The 19,823-nt window shown below is 39.9% G+C and overlaps 1 protein-coding gene across 1 annotated transcript in view; it reads right to left on the bottom strand.

Moving 5' to 3' along the window:
• The window catches only part of shroom3 (shroom family member 3), a 97,703-nt gene that overhangs the window by 10,602 nt on the left and 67,278 nt on the right, over positions 1-19,823 (bottom strand). Inside the window, exons 8-18 of the mRNA XM_061733212.1 lie at positions 19,100-19,149; positions 18,873-19,003; positions 18,365-18,480; positions 14,973-15,240; positions 13,967-14,100; positions 13,438-13,575; positions 12,030-12,427; positions 10,560-10,787; positions 8,915-9,095; positions 7,663-7,948; positions 2,441-2,517 (exon numbers count right to left, since the gene is read on the bottom strand). Coding sequence (XP_061589196.1) covers positions 2,441-2,517; positions 7,663-7,948; positions 8,915-9,095; positions 10,560-10,787; positions 12,030-12,427; positions 13,438-13,575; positions 13,967-14,100; positions 14,973-15,240; positions 18,365-18,480; positions 18,873-19,003; positions 19,100-19,149 — 2,007 coding nt within the window. The remainder of the gene's footprint in view (positions 1-2,440; positions 2,518-7,662; positions 7,949-8,914; positions 9,096-10,559; positions 10,788-12,029; positions 12,428-13,437; positions 13,576-13,966; positions 14,101-14,972; positions 15,241-18,364; positions 18,481-18,872; positions 19,004-19,099; positions 19,150-19,823) is intronic.

The following is a 19,823-nucleotide window of genomic DNA, read 5'->3' as shown; positions in this document are numbered from 1 at the left end:
TATTGTAGTGACACTACAGACGTTTACTTTCCATAAAAGAATGGAAAACCTCACAAAGGTCACTGGTGTTAACTAGATACTGACAGAATGATGAGAAATTACAGGAAACTGACTTCTGATAATCAGACATTTCTGAACTGTGGTTCAACAGAATCATTAGAAAAAAACCCAGAATGAAACTGGCCTGGACAAAAATGATGAGACAACCAACTTAATGTTTTGGTGCACCACCTTTTACGGCAACCTTCCTGCTCACAGGTGTCTTGGTAAACTCGTCATGGGCGAACTACTGCAGATGTCTCAGGCTTGAAGTCTTTCTTCTCCAAACTGTATTTTCAGAACTTTCCAGAGACGTTCAACAGGATTTAGACCAGGACCCACGGATGCACGCTTCAGAGTAGTCCAATGTTTTTGTTCGTAGTCATTATTGGCTGGTTTTAGGTGTGTGTTTTGGGTCGTTGTCCTGTCGGAGGACCCATGACACTACTACTGAGACCAAGCCTTCTGAAACTGGGCAGCACTTTTGTCTCCAAGACAACGGATTCTAGACAGCGTACCAGAACAGAACCGAGCCTCCCCAGTGTTTCACAGTTGTCACAGTCTTCTTTGAAGGCTTCATTTTTGCATCTGTGAACCAGCAGTTTTGTCTCATCTCTTCAAAGGTTATTCTTCCAGGCGTTTTGTGGCTCGTCCGAATGTGTTTTGACAAGTTCTTGTTTAGTTATGATTTGCCTTCAACAGCGGCGTTCTACTCGTAAATCCACTTTTGGTTTGGAGTTCATCTTGAAGCTCTTTGTACTTTGTTCTTGGTTCTGTCTTTCTCTGGTCCAGTGAAGTGCACAGCATGATACCAAACAATAATGACAACTGAGACTGACTGAGAGACTGAAGACCGTTAATGTTAATTACAGGACACACTAGTTAAACTGTCACTTTGGTCAAATCTTTATAATTATCTATCAAGTTATTGTAGACCTTTCTACGGGGGCCTTGCCAATCTTTCAAGGCCCCTTTCATCATTTTTTTTCTTTTTTTAATGATAATAATAATTCAAAAGCAGTGTCTGATTTTCATTATTAAATCAGTAAATTATGGTTTTAATTCAAATTCAATTCAAAATACTTGAAGTCTCCTCAGAGAGTCACTGTAGAGGTTTATAGCTGTGGGCAGGAAGGATCTCCTGTAGAGGTCTGAAGGATCTCCTGTAGAGGTCTGAAGGATCTCCTGTAGAGGTCTGAAGGATCTCCTGTAGAGGTCTGAAGGATCTCCTGTAGAGGTCTGAAGGATCTCCTGTAGAGGTCTGAAGGATCTCCTGTAGAGGTCTGAAGGATCTCCTGTAGAGGTCTGAAGGATCTCCTGTAGAGGTCTGAAGGATCTCCTGTAGAGGTCTGAAGGATCTCCTGTAGAGGTCTGTGTTGCAGCAGATCTGAAGAAGCCTTTGACTGGACACTCTGTTGCTCCATTCATCCATTTATTATTACTTTTGTCAGTTTTGAGTTATTTCAGTGACAACTGTGGGTTTTTCTTTCTCTAATAGAATGGTACCATCACATTTTCCCTCATCTATAAGTCTGGTTAATCTTTTTTTTAACTTAAAAGACAAATTATTTTCTCGCAACAAAAGTGTAATTGAGATATAGTATGTCCATTAAGATTATGCAGTCGATATAAACAATATCCAATATCAAATTATGTGGATGAATTCCTCATTGTTAATTAATGGAAAACCCTTCTTATGGAAACATTTACAGAGTAATGGCATTGTCTTTAAAAAATATCTTCTCGATCTTTCTTTCGTATGACCATATTAATATAAAATATGGACAACTATGTGACAACTTTAAATTTTATCATTGCTCTCTGTTGTGCCATTAAACTGGAGGATGATATCAAAAACATTGAGTGACAATCAGCAGCTTGGTGCTCCAGTCATAAAAACTCTTAAATGGATATCAAAAACAAATGAGGATAAATAAAATCATGTATATTTTTTTCTTATTTAGGAAAGGTCTTTCATTATTTCCACATGCAGTCTGTTTCTTTTGGGAAGACGAGTTTAATAATTTGATCCCCTGGAAACATTATTTTAGATCTGTTTATACAACAATCGATTCATAATTCTAGAATCTTCCAGATTAAGATTTTCTATAGAATTAGGGCTACCAATGACAGGGAACACTATTTATATTTAAGGCTCAATCAAAAAGGAATTTGAATTTGTTTTTTTTTTCTAAATAAAGTGTGAAGTGAAGCCAATTTATTTAGGAAAAAAATCATTGCGATTAATCATGACAAAGTAGAAATGCATAACAGAAAATGTATAAAACTAAGTGTTGAGTAAATGTATAATTATTATATTTAAATTTCATATATTAACATCCTTTTCTGTTTTAGGTCCTGTTGGTTTGTTCGTGTCGTTTGTTAAAGAGGTTGGACATACCAATCAGCAGCATTAGCACAGCCCCCTGATTCAGGAAAAAGGACATCAACCATCCTGATGTCTTCTGGAAGGAAGCCCTGAAACACAGACAAATGCATCACTGGAAGATGCAGCTCAGCTGCGTAGGACCAGGACAAATGCAACCTCCACTTTTATGTCCAGGTTAAGCACAACGGTGGGAATTGTAGCATATATCACAGCAGTTCAATTCAATCCAGCTCAGTTTTAAAGGCCTTTGATGAGTTTTAAAGATGGCTACATCAAACTTAAGCTCCACGAGTAGTTGATCCAACAGAGGGCAGCATGGGGACTGAAAGCAGTTGCACCTTGTTGGGCTCGAACTCTGCAGATTTAAGGCACCCTCTCGGCTCGTTTTCAGAAAGCATGCTGGCTCTTTCATACTGTATTCATAATAAAAAAAACATAAGCTCTGCCCAGGAAGTTGGTATCTGAGCCATATAATCAGAGTCCCTTGAAAGCCCAACCTTCTTTTACAGTCTCTTATTGTCCACACTGACATCTCATAACACCACCTGTAGAAGTTGGACAACGTCCTCCAGACGTTATAATTCGCAGCAAACTCAGATGATGAAGTTGTTTTTCTGGTGGAGAATAAAGAGGTTGTGGTTTCTCTGGATGGCTTGGTAGATCTTATACTTCAGGGACAATACAGTGGTTCAGCAGCGGTGCGTCTTGCTCAGACCACTACAGCAATAAACCTCTAATTGAATATTTGGTCTAATTTCTTCAGCTCTTATAATATAATTAGGTCTCATATTTAGTCTAGCTAATATTTTCAACTTTGAGTGAAAGTATTGAAATTGCAACGAGCTTTCGTAGACCATAAGTGATCCATAAGGGGTTGTTGCATTGAAGACAAAACAAAGAGACCAGACGAACACGTATAGAGCGAATGTCCAGTCCCCTTTTTTGCAATAAGACAAACTATTGTGAGTGTCGGCTGAATTGGTTTCATCTTATCATAGTTCAAAGTATCAATAAAGACCACAATCTTGGAAGATTTTTTTTTTTTGGGATTGTCTGTATGAATATTAAAGATGGCAACATCATTAAGGTTTGTAACTGTGAAGCAGTGCTTCAGAAAACTCATCAGTGTAGTTTTCCCAGCGTTTTGATGATCAGTGGATGACAACTAAAAAGAAAAAACATTTTCGAAGGAGTTAAACTCACCAAGTGAAATCTGTTTGCACTGGAATGTGTCTTTAAATATGGCGGCCACACCACCTCCTTACTGACAGGCAACAAACGGAAATTTGGAGAGGATCCTGCAGCATGCTGGCGAGGACTGAGCCTCCTCCTTATCAACACTTTGTTCATGCTCTGTTATCCTGAGGGCATGATGCACGTAGGCCCCGAGCGGTCTGGATGCAAGACCGTTAAAAGTTAAATTATAGCTCCAAAACATGTTATAATTGTCAATAAACGTCCTTGCAGGTAAGACTAGCTGCTTGCAGCCATGCCCCTAGACCTGCAGAATTGGCTGAGTAATTTGTCTTGGAGTGGTGCCAGAAATGGAAACTTGTGACCAGTACTGGAGTTGAGGGGGGATGAGGGGGGATGGCATCCCCCCTGAAATAAAAACGGTCCAAATCATCCCCCCCTGTAAAACTGCCATCCCCCCTTTCCATCCCTTATGTCATTTCATCAATGAATGTGGTTTTACTGCTATTTCAACATTTAGAGTCATCACCAGAAAAATAACACCAGAAAAATAACTTATCTGACAATTTTCACCTGTTTCAAGTAAATTTTCACTTGAAATAAGTAGAAAAATCTGCCAGTGGGACTAGATTTATCTTCTCATTACAAGCAAAAAAATCTTGTTCCACTGGCAGATTTTTCTACTTATTTCAAATGAAAATCTACTTGAAACAGGTGAAAATTGTTGTTTTTTCCAGTGACGAGTCTTTAGTGTAATGAGATTTTTTTCTTACTAAAATGAGACATTTTAACTATAAATAAGACTAATATTCTTGTTAAGATTTTGAGTTTTTGCAGTGATCCATTTTACTTATCCTGTGAAGGACAGAGTCATATTGATAAGAAAAGTGTTTTTTATTGGTGTGTTTTGATGTATTTGATGTAAGCCCAGTGGATATTTAAAGCTTACAGAAGGCTGCATTTAACTGCTGCTATGTCATTCCTGCAGTATTTCTGCATATTATTTGTAATATATTATCTTATTTGTAATCAGCACAAATGATCTGTCCCCATATGATAAAATCCACCACCCCCCTGATTTATTTTTACAACTTGAGTACTGGTTGTGACACAGAAAAGTCTTTCTGCAGGATCTTTGAGGTGGAAGAACATAAACAATCGATGTACTCTGACTGACGTGTCAGTGATAGTTAAGAAATAGTCAAAAGTTCGCAATGCTTTTCCTGATCCTGTCTGGCGGTAGATTTGGTCTTTTGAACTTTAAGTCTTTAAGTGTAGCATCTCTGGGCTCAGCATTTATTTAGGACTATACCTGTATAATAGACTACTGTCATTTCTGGCGGTGGAGGGCTGGTTCGGTCATCTCAATGGTTAGTCCTGAGACATTAGGACATATCTAAGGGACAGTCTTTGCTAGGTCTGTGGAAGAAGTCTGCACAGCCAATGTAATGCCTTTAATAAAGACCTTTGAAAGTCCGTCACCTTCAGGAGGCTCAGTAGCTGGAACTGAATCAATAAAATGGTCACCATCACTAATATGATGCAGGGATCAGATTCTTATTTCCAGTTCTGCAAGTCTGCAAAGCTCTCAGTCGGTTGTTTGCATTCCAGACAGCTCCCAGGTTTTCCCAGCAACATGTCTTGTGTTTTGTTTTCCACAAGTACAACAAGACTGAGTAAGAGCAACAGTACTGAGCCGACGTCAGCACGCTGAGGTAGCAGGTGATGGCTGAACACAGAACTAAAATAACTCTTTAAATCCCTTCTTGAATAAGAATACCACTGAAATAAGTATCCAAGATCACATTTCTATAGGTTCAGTACAGAGTCAAGAAACAAAGTACAAATACTTCGTTACCTTACTTAAGTAGAAATTTTGGTTATCTATACTTCACTGGAGTAATTATTTTTCAGACGACTTTTTACTTTTACTCCTTACATTTTCACACAATTATCTGTACTTTTTACTCCTTACATTTTAAAAACAGCCTCGTTACTCTATTTCATTTGGGCCTTTAAAATAAACTATCCAGTTAAATTGCTCCATCCGGATAGAGTGAATTTGGTTGTGGTTGTTTCAGATGTTCTTGTCCAGTTTTGTTCTTACATCCGTTCCCTCAGATTCCTGCAACTAAACTTGGATGTACATTCCAATAAAGGTTAGGATAAATGATAACATGCCTCTGAAGTTTGACTTTTTGCACCATTACAATACTTATAGGCAACTAGTCATCATATCCCCTGCTCTCTGAAACACATGTTAATGCTCAATAGTACACATATATGCTTCTTTAATATATTTGCATTATACTAAGATGCATTCATTTTCAATGGCTTTTGTCCTTAATGGCTTTTTTCCCCTTACATTACTTTTACTTTTATACTTTAAGTAGTTTTGAAACCAGTACTTTTATACTTTTACTTGAGTAAAAAACTTGAGTTGATACTTCAACTTCTACAGGAGTATTTTTAAACTCTAGTATCTATACTTCTACCTGAGAAATGGATGTGAATACTGAAGACACCTCTGGTTCAGTAAAGAAAGACGACTGCTGCAATGGAGTGATCAAGTTAAACAGCAAACCCAAGCAGAGAGTAAAGTATCCCCAATGTAGCACAAACCTATGTGTAGGTGTAGGGAACTAGTTACCCACTTATTATCAATCTTTTAAAGCAGCACTGTCGCTCTATGAGCTACTTTCATCACTTAGCACTTAGCAATAAGTGTTTGTCCCAGGAGACAACTGGACACGGAGTCCAAAGTCACTTTGGCTGGTTGTTGACGTCAGTGAGAATCTGAGACTTCAACAGCCGGACAATGCTTCCTAAAAGTGAGGAAATTAAAGTGGCATGATATTTTGACATTAAAAAGCCTCTTGCACTTTTCTGTACAGTTAAACACGTTAACAATCTTCGGGGATGATTGTCTGCTCATTGAATTTTTATTGTTAACAGATAAAAACAGGGTTGACGATTCTCTGTCAGAATAAAAGCATGAAGCAAGAATAATCACTTCGCATTCAACTAGACCAGGGGTCTGCAACCCAAAATGTTGAAAGAGCCATATTGGACCAAAAACACAAAAAACAAATATGTCTGGATCCGCAAAAAATGAAAAGTCTTGTATAAGCCTTAGAATGAAGGCAAATGGCGAAAGGCGGAATGTCGAGAAAAAAGTCGAAATGTCGAGGAAATAGTCAATATTTTGAGAAAAAAGTCGAAATGTCGAGAAAAAAGTCAAAATTTCGAGAAAAAAGTCAAAATGTCGAGATTAATGTTGAAGTACAATTTCGAGAAAAAAGTTGAAATGTCGAGAAAAGAGTTGAAATGTTGAGAAAAAAGTCGAAATGTCGAGAAAAAAGTCAAAATTTCGAGAAAAAAGACAAAATGTCGAGATTAATGTTGAAGTACAATTTCGAGAAAAAAGTTGAAATGTTGAGAAAAAAGTCAAAATGTTGAGAAAAAATTCAAAATGTCAAGAAAAAAAGTCAAAATGTTGAGATTAATGTTGAAGTACAAGAGATTAAAAAGGAAAGGACGAAGGAAAAAGAAGAGAAAAAAAAAGAAAAAAAGGAAAAACAGAGAAAAAGAGAGAAAATAAAGAGGAAAGAAAAAGAAGAAAAAAAGGAAAAAACAGGTCAAACATTTTTGAAAAAGCTCCAGGGAGCCACTAGGGCGGCGCTAAAGAGCCGCATGCGGCTCTAGAGCCGCGGGTTGCCGACCCCTGAACTAAACTACTTTCTTTCCTCAGGTAAATGTAGCCGTTTTTACTGTCATGTTTCAGTTGAAGGGCAACCATGTCATAGTATATATTTCTTGAATTATTTCAGTCCATTCACAAATTGTTTTTCTAAACCACTTCCTGGTTATTGCCTTATTTGTTGTCGGTCAGAAGTATTTTTAATAAATATCCGTCTTGTTTTTTTCCTACTCCTGTTGCACATTTCTCAAACATGCCTGAAATTAAGCTGTGTGTTGATTATCACGCTACCTCATCAGGTCCTCCCACAAAGAAGCAGTTAGAGGACAGGTGAGGTTACCTGGTTGAGTTTCTCTGCTGTCGCAGAGGCGTGAGACCAGTAGTGTTGAGAAGAGGTGGGCCCGTCTTTGTAAGCCAGGAGATCCTCAGCAGACGCTGATTTCTGAGGCCGGCGAGACGAGGCCGTCCTCTGCAGCACCACGTCGTGCTCTTCAGAAACTCCCCGAGCGAGTTGAGTCTCTCTGGCCTGCTGAGGATGTTGGTGGGCCGGACTCTGTTTCCTGATGTCGGCCTCGGGGGGGAGGTGGGGGATCTGAGCACGCTCAACGGTGAAGCCAGGAGAAGCACTGAGAGAGAAAAGGGAGCATGATGTTAAATAAAAAGTCACACGCTTTTATCCAGTGGCCGCTAGGGATGGGCGGTATGGACTAAAACATTTATCGCGATAATTTCTGGCATTCATCCCAATAAAATGACGATAAAAAAAATACCAATTCAACTCCATCTTTTTAACTATAAATCTATCACCACATTCAGTCTTTGGAGCCTCCAAAATACTGCTCTAAAAGAATACTAAATGCTACTAAACTACACCAATTAAATTGAATTGATAAAAACCAATTAAATTAGTACACCTGTACTGCAAAACTGGAATGACTCAAATGAAACAAGTTTGAAATGTAAGAACAGATTCAACATTTATTCAGACTGTATGGCTTAAACAGTGGGATAACAGTGCAAACAGAAAAAGTACCATTGTCCTTCAAGTTTTCCTAGCTTATAAAATCAAAAAGTAGAAAAAAATACAACCTGATAAATAAAGAAACAGGACAAATAAATAAAAGTTCACTGAAAATAAAATCCTATCAGTGATAACCTCTTCTAATATAAATAAAATGTGCAAATTAACCTGTGGTTGGAACGTGCCACAAATTAGATACTACTGCAATTTTTTTTCGTAATAGTCAAACGTTCTTATATCAAAATGTAATAACCATTTCCTTCTGTTTTTGCAGACTCTGCACATAATAGATGTTTGCTCCTCGTCTCTCTTTAAATCCAAACCAGTTCCAGATAATGGAGCTGGAGCCTCGTTTAACAACGAGCTCCTCGCTCTCAGATCCGCCTTCCGCCATGTTTGTTACACAAAAACATCATCAACGGGAATTTATCCTTTTTACCGCGAGATGACAAATTCTTACCGTGGGGAATTTTTTTGACGGTATATCGTGAACGGTAAAATATCCCCCACTCCTAGTGGCCACACTGCCGGGCCTATGATACTGTACCAGCCGGTCTCAGGCTGTGATTACCTGGGTGCTGGACGTGCAGGAGGCCTCTGTGATGTCACCCTGCCCGGGTAGAAAAAGCTGGACTGAAGACTGTTTATGTCTGCACCAGGAGGGACGGTTGGGTAAAAAGACCTCTCGATTTGATCTGGAGCAGAGTCCTGCAGGGAGAGCTGGCTGGAGGCAGAAGACATGCTGAGGGAGTCTGAGGAGAAAAAACAGAGGTAGAGATCTACTGAACAAGTGGAGAAAAATATCCAAACAACAGAAAGAAATGAAGTATTTATTCTTGCTAACACCTGCTTATTCTTCAAATCCCTTCACTCAGTCTTTTGCTCTATCTAGATAATAACAATAATAATAAAATTATTATTAATAACAACAACATTAATACTACTACTACCAGAGGTGTAGGTAGAAGTATAGATACTAGAGTTTAAAAATACTCCTGTAGAAGTTGAAGTATCAACTCAAGGTTTTTACTCAAGTAAAAGTATAAAAGTACTGGTTTCAAAACTACTTAAAGTATAAAAGTAAAAGTAATGTAAGGGGAAAAAAACCATTAAGGACAAAAGCCATTGAAAATGAATGCATATATTAGTATAATGCAAATATATTAAAGAAGCATATATGTGTACTATTGAGCATTAACATGTGTTTCAGAGAGCAGGAGATATGATGACTAGTTGCCTATAAGTATTGTAATGGTGCAAAAAGTCAAACTTCAGAGGCATGTTATCATTTATCCTAACCTTTATTGGAATGTACATCCAAGTTTAGTTGCAGGAATCTGAGGGAACGGATGTAAGAACAAAACTGGACAAGAACATCTGAAACAACCACAACCAAATTCACTCTCCGGATGGAGCAATTTAACTGGATAGTTTTTGGGTGAAAATGTAAGGAGTAAAAGTAAAAAGTCGTCTGAAAAATAATTACTCCAGTGAAGTATAGATAACCAAAATTTCTACTTAAGTAAGGTAACGAAGTATTTGTACTTCGTTACTTGACACCTCTGACTACTACTACTACTACTACTAATAATAATAACAATAATCAAAGTAATAACAACTAAACCCTTGTGCACGTTCAGGCTGCAGTGGAAGCTTGTATGACTTGCATGTAGATTCTTCAGGCCTGGACATTTAGCAGATGACACCAGCCACGACTCTAGGGGACTATCAAATGTCGACCAATCAGATAAAGGGGCTAATTTGTACCAATTATGTTCAAGGACTCAAAACCATGTCCGACGACAACACCCACAACTCTTTATGTCAAACCATTCAAAAGTTATTGCAGAAAATAGGAACTATCGCATATCGACCAATCAGAAGAAGGGGCGGGGCTAATTCAGGCCAATAAAGGTCAAGTACTCAATACCGAGTCTGATGACACCACCCACGAGTCTTTATGTCAAACCATTCAAAAGTTATGTCAGAGAATAGGGACTATCAAATATGGACCAATCACATGAAAGGTGGGTGCGCTTTTTGGCGTCTATCGTCGCCACGGTAACGCTTTTTGACTGAGAAAAGTAATGTGCATCGTCGCATACTGATCAATAAATACATCTAGCCTTACAAAGAGCTTCTTTTCAATGCAGGGTATGGTTGTGATACATGTCTTTATGAGCCAGACGTCGGCTCCTCCCAGTGTCTGTACCAACCTGTGTGGCTGCCGTGTTCGTGGTGCTGATGAGCGCTGTGAGGCCTTGATCCACTCCGCTGCTCTCCCCCCTCTCTCTTTACTCCCCTCTTTCTGTCCACGTAGTCTGCCAGAGCATCTTGCTGAGCCTGTCGTAGTTCGGGTCTTGATATGGCGCTCTGGGGAGCCCTGCCCCCAGCATGACTTACTGCAAGTTCAAACATCCTCCGTCGGTCTGCCACACTCGTTTCTGGGAGGAAATACAGCACATAGATCATCACCAGCTGGGGTTACATGCGACTGAACATCAATGCTGAAAACTCCTCCCCTGATATCCCTGGGAAGGTATTTAGAGTTACATTTAAAGCAGCACTATGTAACTTTTCCACCTTAATCTAATATTTCATCAACATCATTGTGATGGTACATCAACTTCCAACAGGTTTAATGAACCTCTGTCATGGTCTGAGGGGTCTGTATCTCCATCACTGGCACTATGTAACTTTGAGGAGCATGGTAGGAACCCTGCCACACTAAAAAACTACACATTTTTACGGCTTTGACTGCTTTACGGCATACGTCACTTCCCCCTCCTTCCCGATTCGTAGTCCAGACCAAAGCTGGGCGGGGCGTGGAGCGCAGAGCTCAGCAGAAGCTGGTATCATGGCCGAAGCAGCGAAAAAACCCAAGAAAATAAAAGTTTTATCGGAGGAGGCGAAAAAAGGAAGCGGGAGAGTAACAAGCTGAATGCCCGGACAAGAATAAACATTGTCCCGGCGTTCACTCGCTACAAGCCCTTGTAGCCGTCGTCTTGGACAAGAGATGGTTGAAGGATGTAAAGACGTTCATCACCTTCAGGTATGCACTTTTGTCAACACCTATAGTACGTTTACATGCAGCAGTTCAATCAGGTTTTCGTATCGTACAAGACATCGTTCGGACTTTTAAACTGCATGTAAACACCTGAACCCGATCTAGTTCGGACCTATGTCGGACATTTAGTAATCGGGTTGCAGCACCTACATAACCCGTTCGCAGTCGGAATATTAACGCCATGTATACGGGGGATCGGATATTGCAGTCTGCGCATGCTGGAGAATTTTCTCTGGGAAAACAAATGCACACGACGGAGACAGGAGTTTTCCGGCAGTACGCGCTGGTGCTCATGGGAAATGTAGTGTTCTTTCTGGTAAAGCACTACCGCTTTTGTCCAAAGGAGCCGCCAAACTCAACAAAAGCTGAAAGTTACATTGTGCTGCTTTAAGCTAAAAGAAAGTTCCAGATAAAGGCTTGGTCTGGGAGGTTTCATCCATGTGTTTCCAAACCGCCAATTTAAAAAAGGCCAAGTCATTTAGTTCCAGCCAAACGGTAGATATTGGTCACCACTAGTTGTATTTATACATCTGTTCTGAATGAAATGACACAAAACATGCTGCATGTTCACTGACAGTGACAACACAATGGAAGAGGAATAGGTTTTTTGTTTTTTTACCTCCTCCACACTGGAAAAGGGCCTCGCTACCCGAAACCCCGACCTTGTTCATATTCTCGGGCTCTGAATATGAACGTTTCTTCTGATCGGCTGTCAGACGCTTGCGTCCACAGATCCTGATGAGCGGAGCAGCTCCGACTGGTGGGACACTGGGGAGGGCTGGGGGGCTCGGGCCTCGGACGTCTGGGCTGATCACGTGTCTTTCCTTTGGCGTGTGAGGGGAAGGCAGCGATGTTAGAGAACGTGGCGTGACGAGGATGCCCTGGGGCTTGGGCATGGTTTGGGGGCCTTTCTTCTCTTGTGAAAAATACTTGGTAGGGACAGTTGATTGCTGATGACTGCTGGATGAGGACACAGTCAAAGGAGCATTAGAAGGCGTGGGTTTGAGGTCGCTCTGTCTGCAAGAAGATAACCAAAGAATGTTAGACTTGAAATACTTAAACAACTATGTAAGACAGGGGTGTCAAATGTGCGGCCCGAGAGAGATTTTCATGCGGCCCGCGAGAAGTTTCCAACGCAAAAACCAAACGCAAACGCAAAATGTTGATTTACTAAAAAAGAAGGCATAAATAATTGCCATGAATCGCAGCATATCTGATAATATATTTCTTCTACAAATCCATCGTTATTCCACAAATGGAGCAGTTTGACATTCTTTTAGTTTTCTAGAATGCATTTGCCGATTTTATTTCTTTGTAGACGGTCGTTTATTTTTATTAACTGACTATTATTATATATTTTCACAGGAAAAATATCACTGCTAAAAAAGATGATAGAAGATATTTACTCGGAGAATTTCAGTTTTGAATACGAGGATAGTGACAAAGTAAAACAGTTAAAAGAGAAGTGCTGACTTTTTCGGCACACTGGCGTAAATATCCGCGCCAATTTTAAAAAATAAATACACTTAATTGTACTGGAAAAATCTTTTAAGAGATTTTGCTTTTAATTAAATTTCCTATAAAAAAGCGAAATATAAAAAAAACATACTTGTTTCTGTTTATCTTTGTAAAATGATATTAAAAGTATCTTACATAATTTGAAAAAAGAAATTTCTTGAGAAATTTCAAGAAAAGATCCTGAAGAAATATATTTTACATAATTAGGGTGTAAACAAAGTGCATATTTCCTTTAAAATTAACTAAACTGATATTGGATTAGATAATAGTAAAAAAAAAGAATTATAAAAAAGATTTTTCAGACAGTTTTTGTTATTTTGAGCGTGCGGCCCGCGAGAAAAAAATTGGTCAAATCCGGCCCGCCAAGCAAAATGAGTTTGACACCCCTGATGTAAGAGGATCAGAGAAAAGTATACAACAAGGTGATAAATGAAACGTTGGAGATCGTTAGTGCATTAAATGTCGGTTCAAAACATATGATTGGTTTGGATCTCTGAGGGAACTCTAACCTGTTAGACGACATGTCGTGCAGGGGGTCGTTCATATCCTGGATGTCTTGCCTCCAAGGGAAGTCTCTGGGCCTGGAGGAGTCCAGCTGGAAGGTGCTGCGGCTTCTCTGGAGGGCAGAGCTGGGATCTGCTGGAGTCCTGAGGAGCAAACACAGTTTAACAGCCTTTTCTGTGGAAGAAAAACTGTCACCTACGTATCAACATAATCAATGTTAAGAAAGAGTGTGTGGGGCCCTGGATGGCTCAGTGGGTTGAGGGGGCGCCATTTGTAGAGGCCAGAGGTGGTAGTAAGAAGTTACATTTACTCCGTTACATTTACTTGAGTACGTTTTGGGAAATGTTGTACTTTTAGGAGTAGTTTTGAATCACTATACTTTTTACTTTTACTTGAGTAGATTTGTGAAGAAGAAACTGTTCCTCTTACTCCGCTACATTAGGCTACGTTGAGCTGTTACTTTTGTTTTATCCCTTTTATCCACATACGCGTCAATCTCATGACATCACTGGGTGATTCTTACTGTACTTCTACCTGTGTTTCATGTATTCGCTGCTGCCTCCTCTGTAACTCATCGTCCTATGGGCTTTGATTCCTTTGGTGCTTCTCTCAAGCATATTTCTAAGATCATCCGTCCCACAGGGGCCCCCGCGGCCTTTTTCAGTCATCTGAATCAACACAAAAGCACAAAAAATAACAGTGAATCCGCAAAAAAAGCAAAAAAAGGACCAGATTCATGACATCATCAAATTTGAGTATAATAAAATCTTGAAAGGTTTAAAGATAAATAGTAGAAAGCAAACGCTTGTAAATATCTACTTTTTGTACATATTGTATAGTAGGGCTGGGCGATTTGGACCAAAAGTCATATCTCGATATTTTCTAGCTGAATGGCGATACTCGATATATATCGATATTTTTTCTGTGCCATAATTGGGGTTTCCCCCAAAGCATTATAGCATAGCATCTCTGTTAGCATCTCTGTTAGCTTCATTTTTTCTGAGGCAAACCCTTAAAAAAACAGTCAGTTTTAATACAAAGCCACTTGCCAAATGTCACACAGGTTCCTTTATTAACAGAGGTCTGCACAATATCAAAATGTATAAAACAAATGAAATAAAAATAAACTGCCTGCATATATAGAATAAAAATGCTTCTTGAATAAAATAAAACAAATATCCCTTTCCTGCATAACAATTACATTAAAATACACTGTGCAATTAATACAATGTAGACAGTAACAGGCAGACTTTTCCACTGAGGTTGACAGTTGTGCAAATAACAAAACATTTGTGCAAATCTCAAATAAAACATTCAAGTCAATTTGTCACAAAATAGGCTATACCAAAAACATAAATTGTATTTATTTATTTTTTTTTAAATCAATATAAACGATATTGTCTCGTACCATATTGCGTTTCAAAATATATCGATATATATTAAAATCTCGATATATCGCCCAGCCCTACTGTATAGTATTGGCTATGTACAAAGATCAATAAAGGCAAAGTCATAACAGATAGTAAGCTTCCCCGGTTACCCGCAGATGAGCACTTTGACCGCGCTGCTTTTCACTGCGTTCCCGACGCTCAAAACAGCTGACTTTCTCCAAAACAGAAAGACTATGGGCACACCCATGGGCACTGTCATTGACATTAACGTTGTGGTTTTTGGCGGAGAGAACATGGTCGGGGCTGGAGCACCGCTGGACCTCAGCCAGGGCCAGCTCCAGGCGGGTCAGCGGTTTTCTCTGTCGTTGTCCTGGTCTCTGTGGTTCCAGTCCTGACAGCGAGGAGCCGGCGAGTCTTTAAAGTGCTGTGGAGGAAGCTGCGAGGTGGAGGCGGGTGGCTGAGAGGGAACAGGGGGCACTGTCCCTGGGCCACCCTGGAGAAGAAGACGTCACTGGCTCTGAATGAACACTCGTCTGGTCCACTGATCTGAAAGGAGAGAAATGAAGGGAGGGAAGGGAGGAAATGCAGCACAATCAGTTACCATTACACCATCAGGACCAACGACCTTTCTTCATGATCTTCAAACGTCACAGATTAGTACAAATCTAATAAATCTAATCAGAGACACTCCTGTCCTGGCGTTCAGCCTCTCACATGACCCAGCATGAGCATCCCATTCGCCCTTAACCACTTCTCTCTCTGCAGAACTCAGTGCCAAACCGCCCAGTAGGGATGGGCGGTATGGACTAAAAAATGTATCACGATCATTTCTGGCATTTATCCCGATAACGATAAAAATGACGATAAAAAAAAATACCAATTCAACTCCATCTTTGTAACTATAAATCTATCACCACATTCAGTCTTTGGAGCCCCCAAATCACTGCTCTAAAAGATACTAAATGATACTAAACGTCATCAATGGGAATTTATCTTTCCTTCCTTCCTTCCTTCCTTCCTTCCTTCCTTCCTTCCTTCCTTCCTTCCTTCCTTCCTTCCTTCCTTCCTTCCTTCCTTCCTTCCTTCCTTCCTTCCTTCCTTCCTTCCTTCCTTCCTTCCTTCCTTCCTTCCTTCCTTCCTTCCTTCCTTCCTTCCTTCCATAAATCCGTCTTTACACAAAAACGTCATCAACAGGAATTTATTGTTTTTACCGTGAGACGACACATTTTTACGGTGGGGAATTTTTTTGACGGTTTATCGTGAACGGTAAAATATCACCCATCCCTACCGCCCAGCCTGTCTCAGCTCCTTCCTGAAGTTCACACCCTAGCCTTCTTTCTCCATCCACCCCACACTGGATCTTGTCCTCTCTTTGTCCTGGTTTCCTGTTTTGTAGCACCGCAGTCGTCCTACATACTACAATCCTTGCTCCTGTCACCACCCTGCAGTCTCCAGTGTTTTTCAGAGACCTGTGTGCTCTCACCAACCCTCTAATACCTCTAATACCGCACATCTCCCAGTCGGGTCCAATTTAGTGAAAAATACTTTATTAATTCCAGAGGTGGGTGGTAACGAGTTACATTTACTTGAGTAAGTTTTGGGAAATGTAGTACTTTTAGGAGTAGTTTTGAATCACTATACTTTTTACTTTTACTTGAGTAGATTTGTGAAGGAGAAACTGTTTCTCTTACTCCGCTACATTAGGCTACGTTGAGCTGTTACTTTTATTTTATCCCTTTTATCCACGTACACGTTAATCTCATGACATCACTGGGTGATTCTTTGGGAAAAATGTTTGTTTTTGCATGTTTTGTCACATTTACACAGACTCAAACACACACAGAGTACAAAGGCTTGAAATTTTGTGCTTAATTTATTTTTTTATTCTGTTATTATTTTATTTTTTTTATTATCTATTAAAGTACTTGAATTTACTTTAAGATTAATTTATTTAAGCTATTTTTTTTTTTTATTCATTTAAATTTATTTTATTGATTTAATTTGCCTGAATATGATTATTTTGTACTTTTGTCTGTTTGAATGGTTGTGTTAAAAAAAATAAATCAGACGTTACTCAACAGTTACTCAGTACTTGTGTAGTTTTTTCAAGTACTTTTTTACTTTTACTCAAGTAATTATTTGGATGACTACTTTTTACTTCTACTTGAGTCATATTATTCTGAAGTAACAGTACTTTTACTTGAGTACAGATTTTGGCTCCTCTACCAGCTCTGGTTAATTCCCAGAATGGAAAGTAACTATTGGTTCTCCTCCTCAATTTCAGCCATTTCCATCCTTTTTACAAGTCTGCTTCCAAGTATGCTTCCATCTGCCCTTCCATGTTCCTGTTCTCAACACCACATTGCCATCATCTCCTCCATTCCCCTTTTCACAAATACATACAGTGTACACAACAAATGGACATGGTCCTTAACCCTTGTGCTGTTTGGGTCAAAATGACCCAATTCTTCTATCCTTCTTTCCTCCTGCTCCCTCCTTCCTTCTTCCTTTCCTCTTTTCCTCCTTTTTTACCCTCCTTTACTCCTTTTTCTTCATACCTCCCTTACGTCATTCATTCCTTTATTACGTTCTTTGCTTTTCCTTCCTTCTTTCCTTATTTTCTCCATTCCTTCCTTCTTCCCTCCCTTCTTTTTTTCTTTTCTCCCTTCTTTCCTCCCTTCCATCTTTTCTCCATTCCTCACTCCCTTTCCTACTTCCTTCTTTCTTTTCTCCTTTCTTCCTCACTTCCTTCCTTCCATCTTTTCTCCCTTCCTTACTCCCTTTCCTACTTCCTTCCTTCTTTCCTTCCTTCCATCTTTTCTCCTTCCTTCATTCCTTCTTTTCTCCTTTCTTCCTTACTTCCTTCTTTCCTCCCTTCCATCTTTTCTCCCTTCCTTACTCCCTTTCCTACTTCCTTCCTTCTTTTCTACTTTCTTCCTTCTTTCCTCCCTTCCATCTTTTCTCCCTTCCTTACTCCCTTTCCTACTTCCTTCCTTATTTTCTCCTTCCTTCCTTCTTTCCTTTCTTCCTTTTTTTTCTCCCTTCCTTACTCCCTTTCCTACTTGCTTCCTTCTTTCCTTATTTTCTCCTTACTTCCTTCTTTCCTTCCTTCCATCTTTTCTCCCTTCCTTACTCCCTTTCCTACTTCTTTCCTTCTTTTCCTCCTTTCTTCCCTTACTCCCTTCTTTCCTTCCTTCCATCTTTTCTCCCTTCCTTACTCCCTTTCCTACTTCCTTCCTTATTTTCTCCTTACTTCCTTCTTTCCTTCCTTCCATCTTTCCTCCCTTCCTTCATTCCTTCTTTCCTCCCTCCACCCTCCCTTGACCCAAACACAGCCCAGGGTTAGGTGAATGTGCTCCCTCTCCCCCAGCCCTGTACCTGCTCCTGTCTCCCCAGGACTGGACAGCTGTGTGGTGGTTGCTCATATCCTGAGAGGATTGGCTTCTGAAACTAGCGTGGACCTGGCCGATGCTCAACTCCTGGTTCTGTTCTTGGTGACGTTCCTGGGCTGTATGGGAGTGGGAGCCCTGGTAGCTCTGACTGTAAGGCCATGGTGATTTGGACGCTTTTGAGCCCCAGTCTGTCCATCTGCTTTCCCTCCTTTAGTTTTCCCGTGTGGTCTGCAGGGTCTGGTGCTGGGACTCCTGATCCTCGAGCCTGATGAAAGAACAAGACCGAGCCAAGATGAAAACACACTCATTAAGATGGAAGACTGAAATTTGAAAAGGTGGCTTTGATCAGTTAAAAAATGACAATATTACCTGTTGGCCTCATGTAACTGAGAGCTAGGCTGCCTAGAGGAAGATGTTGGATAAGAGGAGTGGGGGTATGGTGAGGAAATGTTATTTCGGTGACCATTTTCTATTGACATCTTCTCATCATTCCACACGTCTGGTACTCCTTCATGCGGGCTGCTTCTGTCCCTGGCGAGGGGAGGGTAAACTCCAGGAGGACTGGGGGGACTGTAGCTGGGTAAATGTGCATAATGGTGCTCAGGATGAGCAGCAGGGTTCATGCTGGGGGGCTGGTGGTTGGGACTTGCAGGCCTAGAGGAGTTTCCAGAGGAGAAATGGGGCTGGAGGAACCCCCCACCTTGCCGGGGGTTTTGTGGTTGGACTGCTTTCTGGACTCTTCTCGATGACGGTGTGGAGCTGACCCTCGATCCCATACGAACCTTTACCTGGAACAACAGTGTTTACATCAGTCATGATATTTCTTCTCTTCCCCCGACCCCTCAGATCATGTGTTGTTATCAGATAATAAACTACAACTGTACCCGAGGCAACAGAGCTGCTGGAATGATGCCAGGAACCTTTCTGCTGAGATCTGAGTGAAATGCATTAAAACATATTTTAATCAGGGTTTATAGCAATATTTGCAACAGTGGCGGCTGGTGATAAAAACATTTTGGGGGGGCGCACTGGCGAGTGGGGATTACAACACAACTATAACTCTACTTGAACATACATTTTTTTGTTTTTTTTTATTACATATTACTACATATAGTACATATACATATAAATATACTACATATACATGTAGCATATTTTACATAAACATATTTTACATTTCAAGTAACAAAATAACATATTTGAACCATTTTTCTGATTTTTTCAGTTATTATATAGAGATATTGACAGATATTGTCCTGAAAAATGGTTCAAATATGGTTTTTTTGTTATTTGAAAAATGTAAAATTTGTTTTGTTGATGAGAAAATATGTTTCTCTATTTTTCTTATTTTCGTGAGGGGGATATATATTGTTTTTCGGTACTACCTTGTTCTCTATAGCTGATATAACATGAATTACTCCTATGTGGGATCAAGTTCTTATTTTTTGCCATCTCAGAAAATTAAATATATTATATTTGGTGCCTAACTGTTTCCCAAGTATATTAGTATATTATTAGACGTAAAACGTACATTTCTTTGTAGAAAGGCGCTTTATGAAAATAAGTCCATTTACTTGTATTAGTTTACAGCGCAGGTCTTTGAACATC

The sequence above is a fragment of the Cololabis saira genome, chromosome 11, assembly GCF_033807715.1.
Source record: "Cololabis saira isolate AMF1-May2022 chromosome 11, fColSai1.1, whole genome shotgun sequence".
NCBI classification, from domain to species: Eukaryota; Metazoa; Chordata; class Actinopteri; order Beloniformes; family Belonidae; genus Cololabis; species Cololabis saira.
This window is presented reverse-complemented; position numbering and strand designations above follow the sequence as displayed.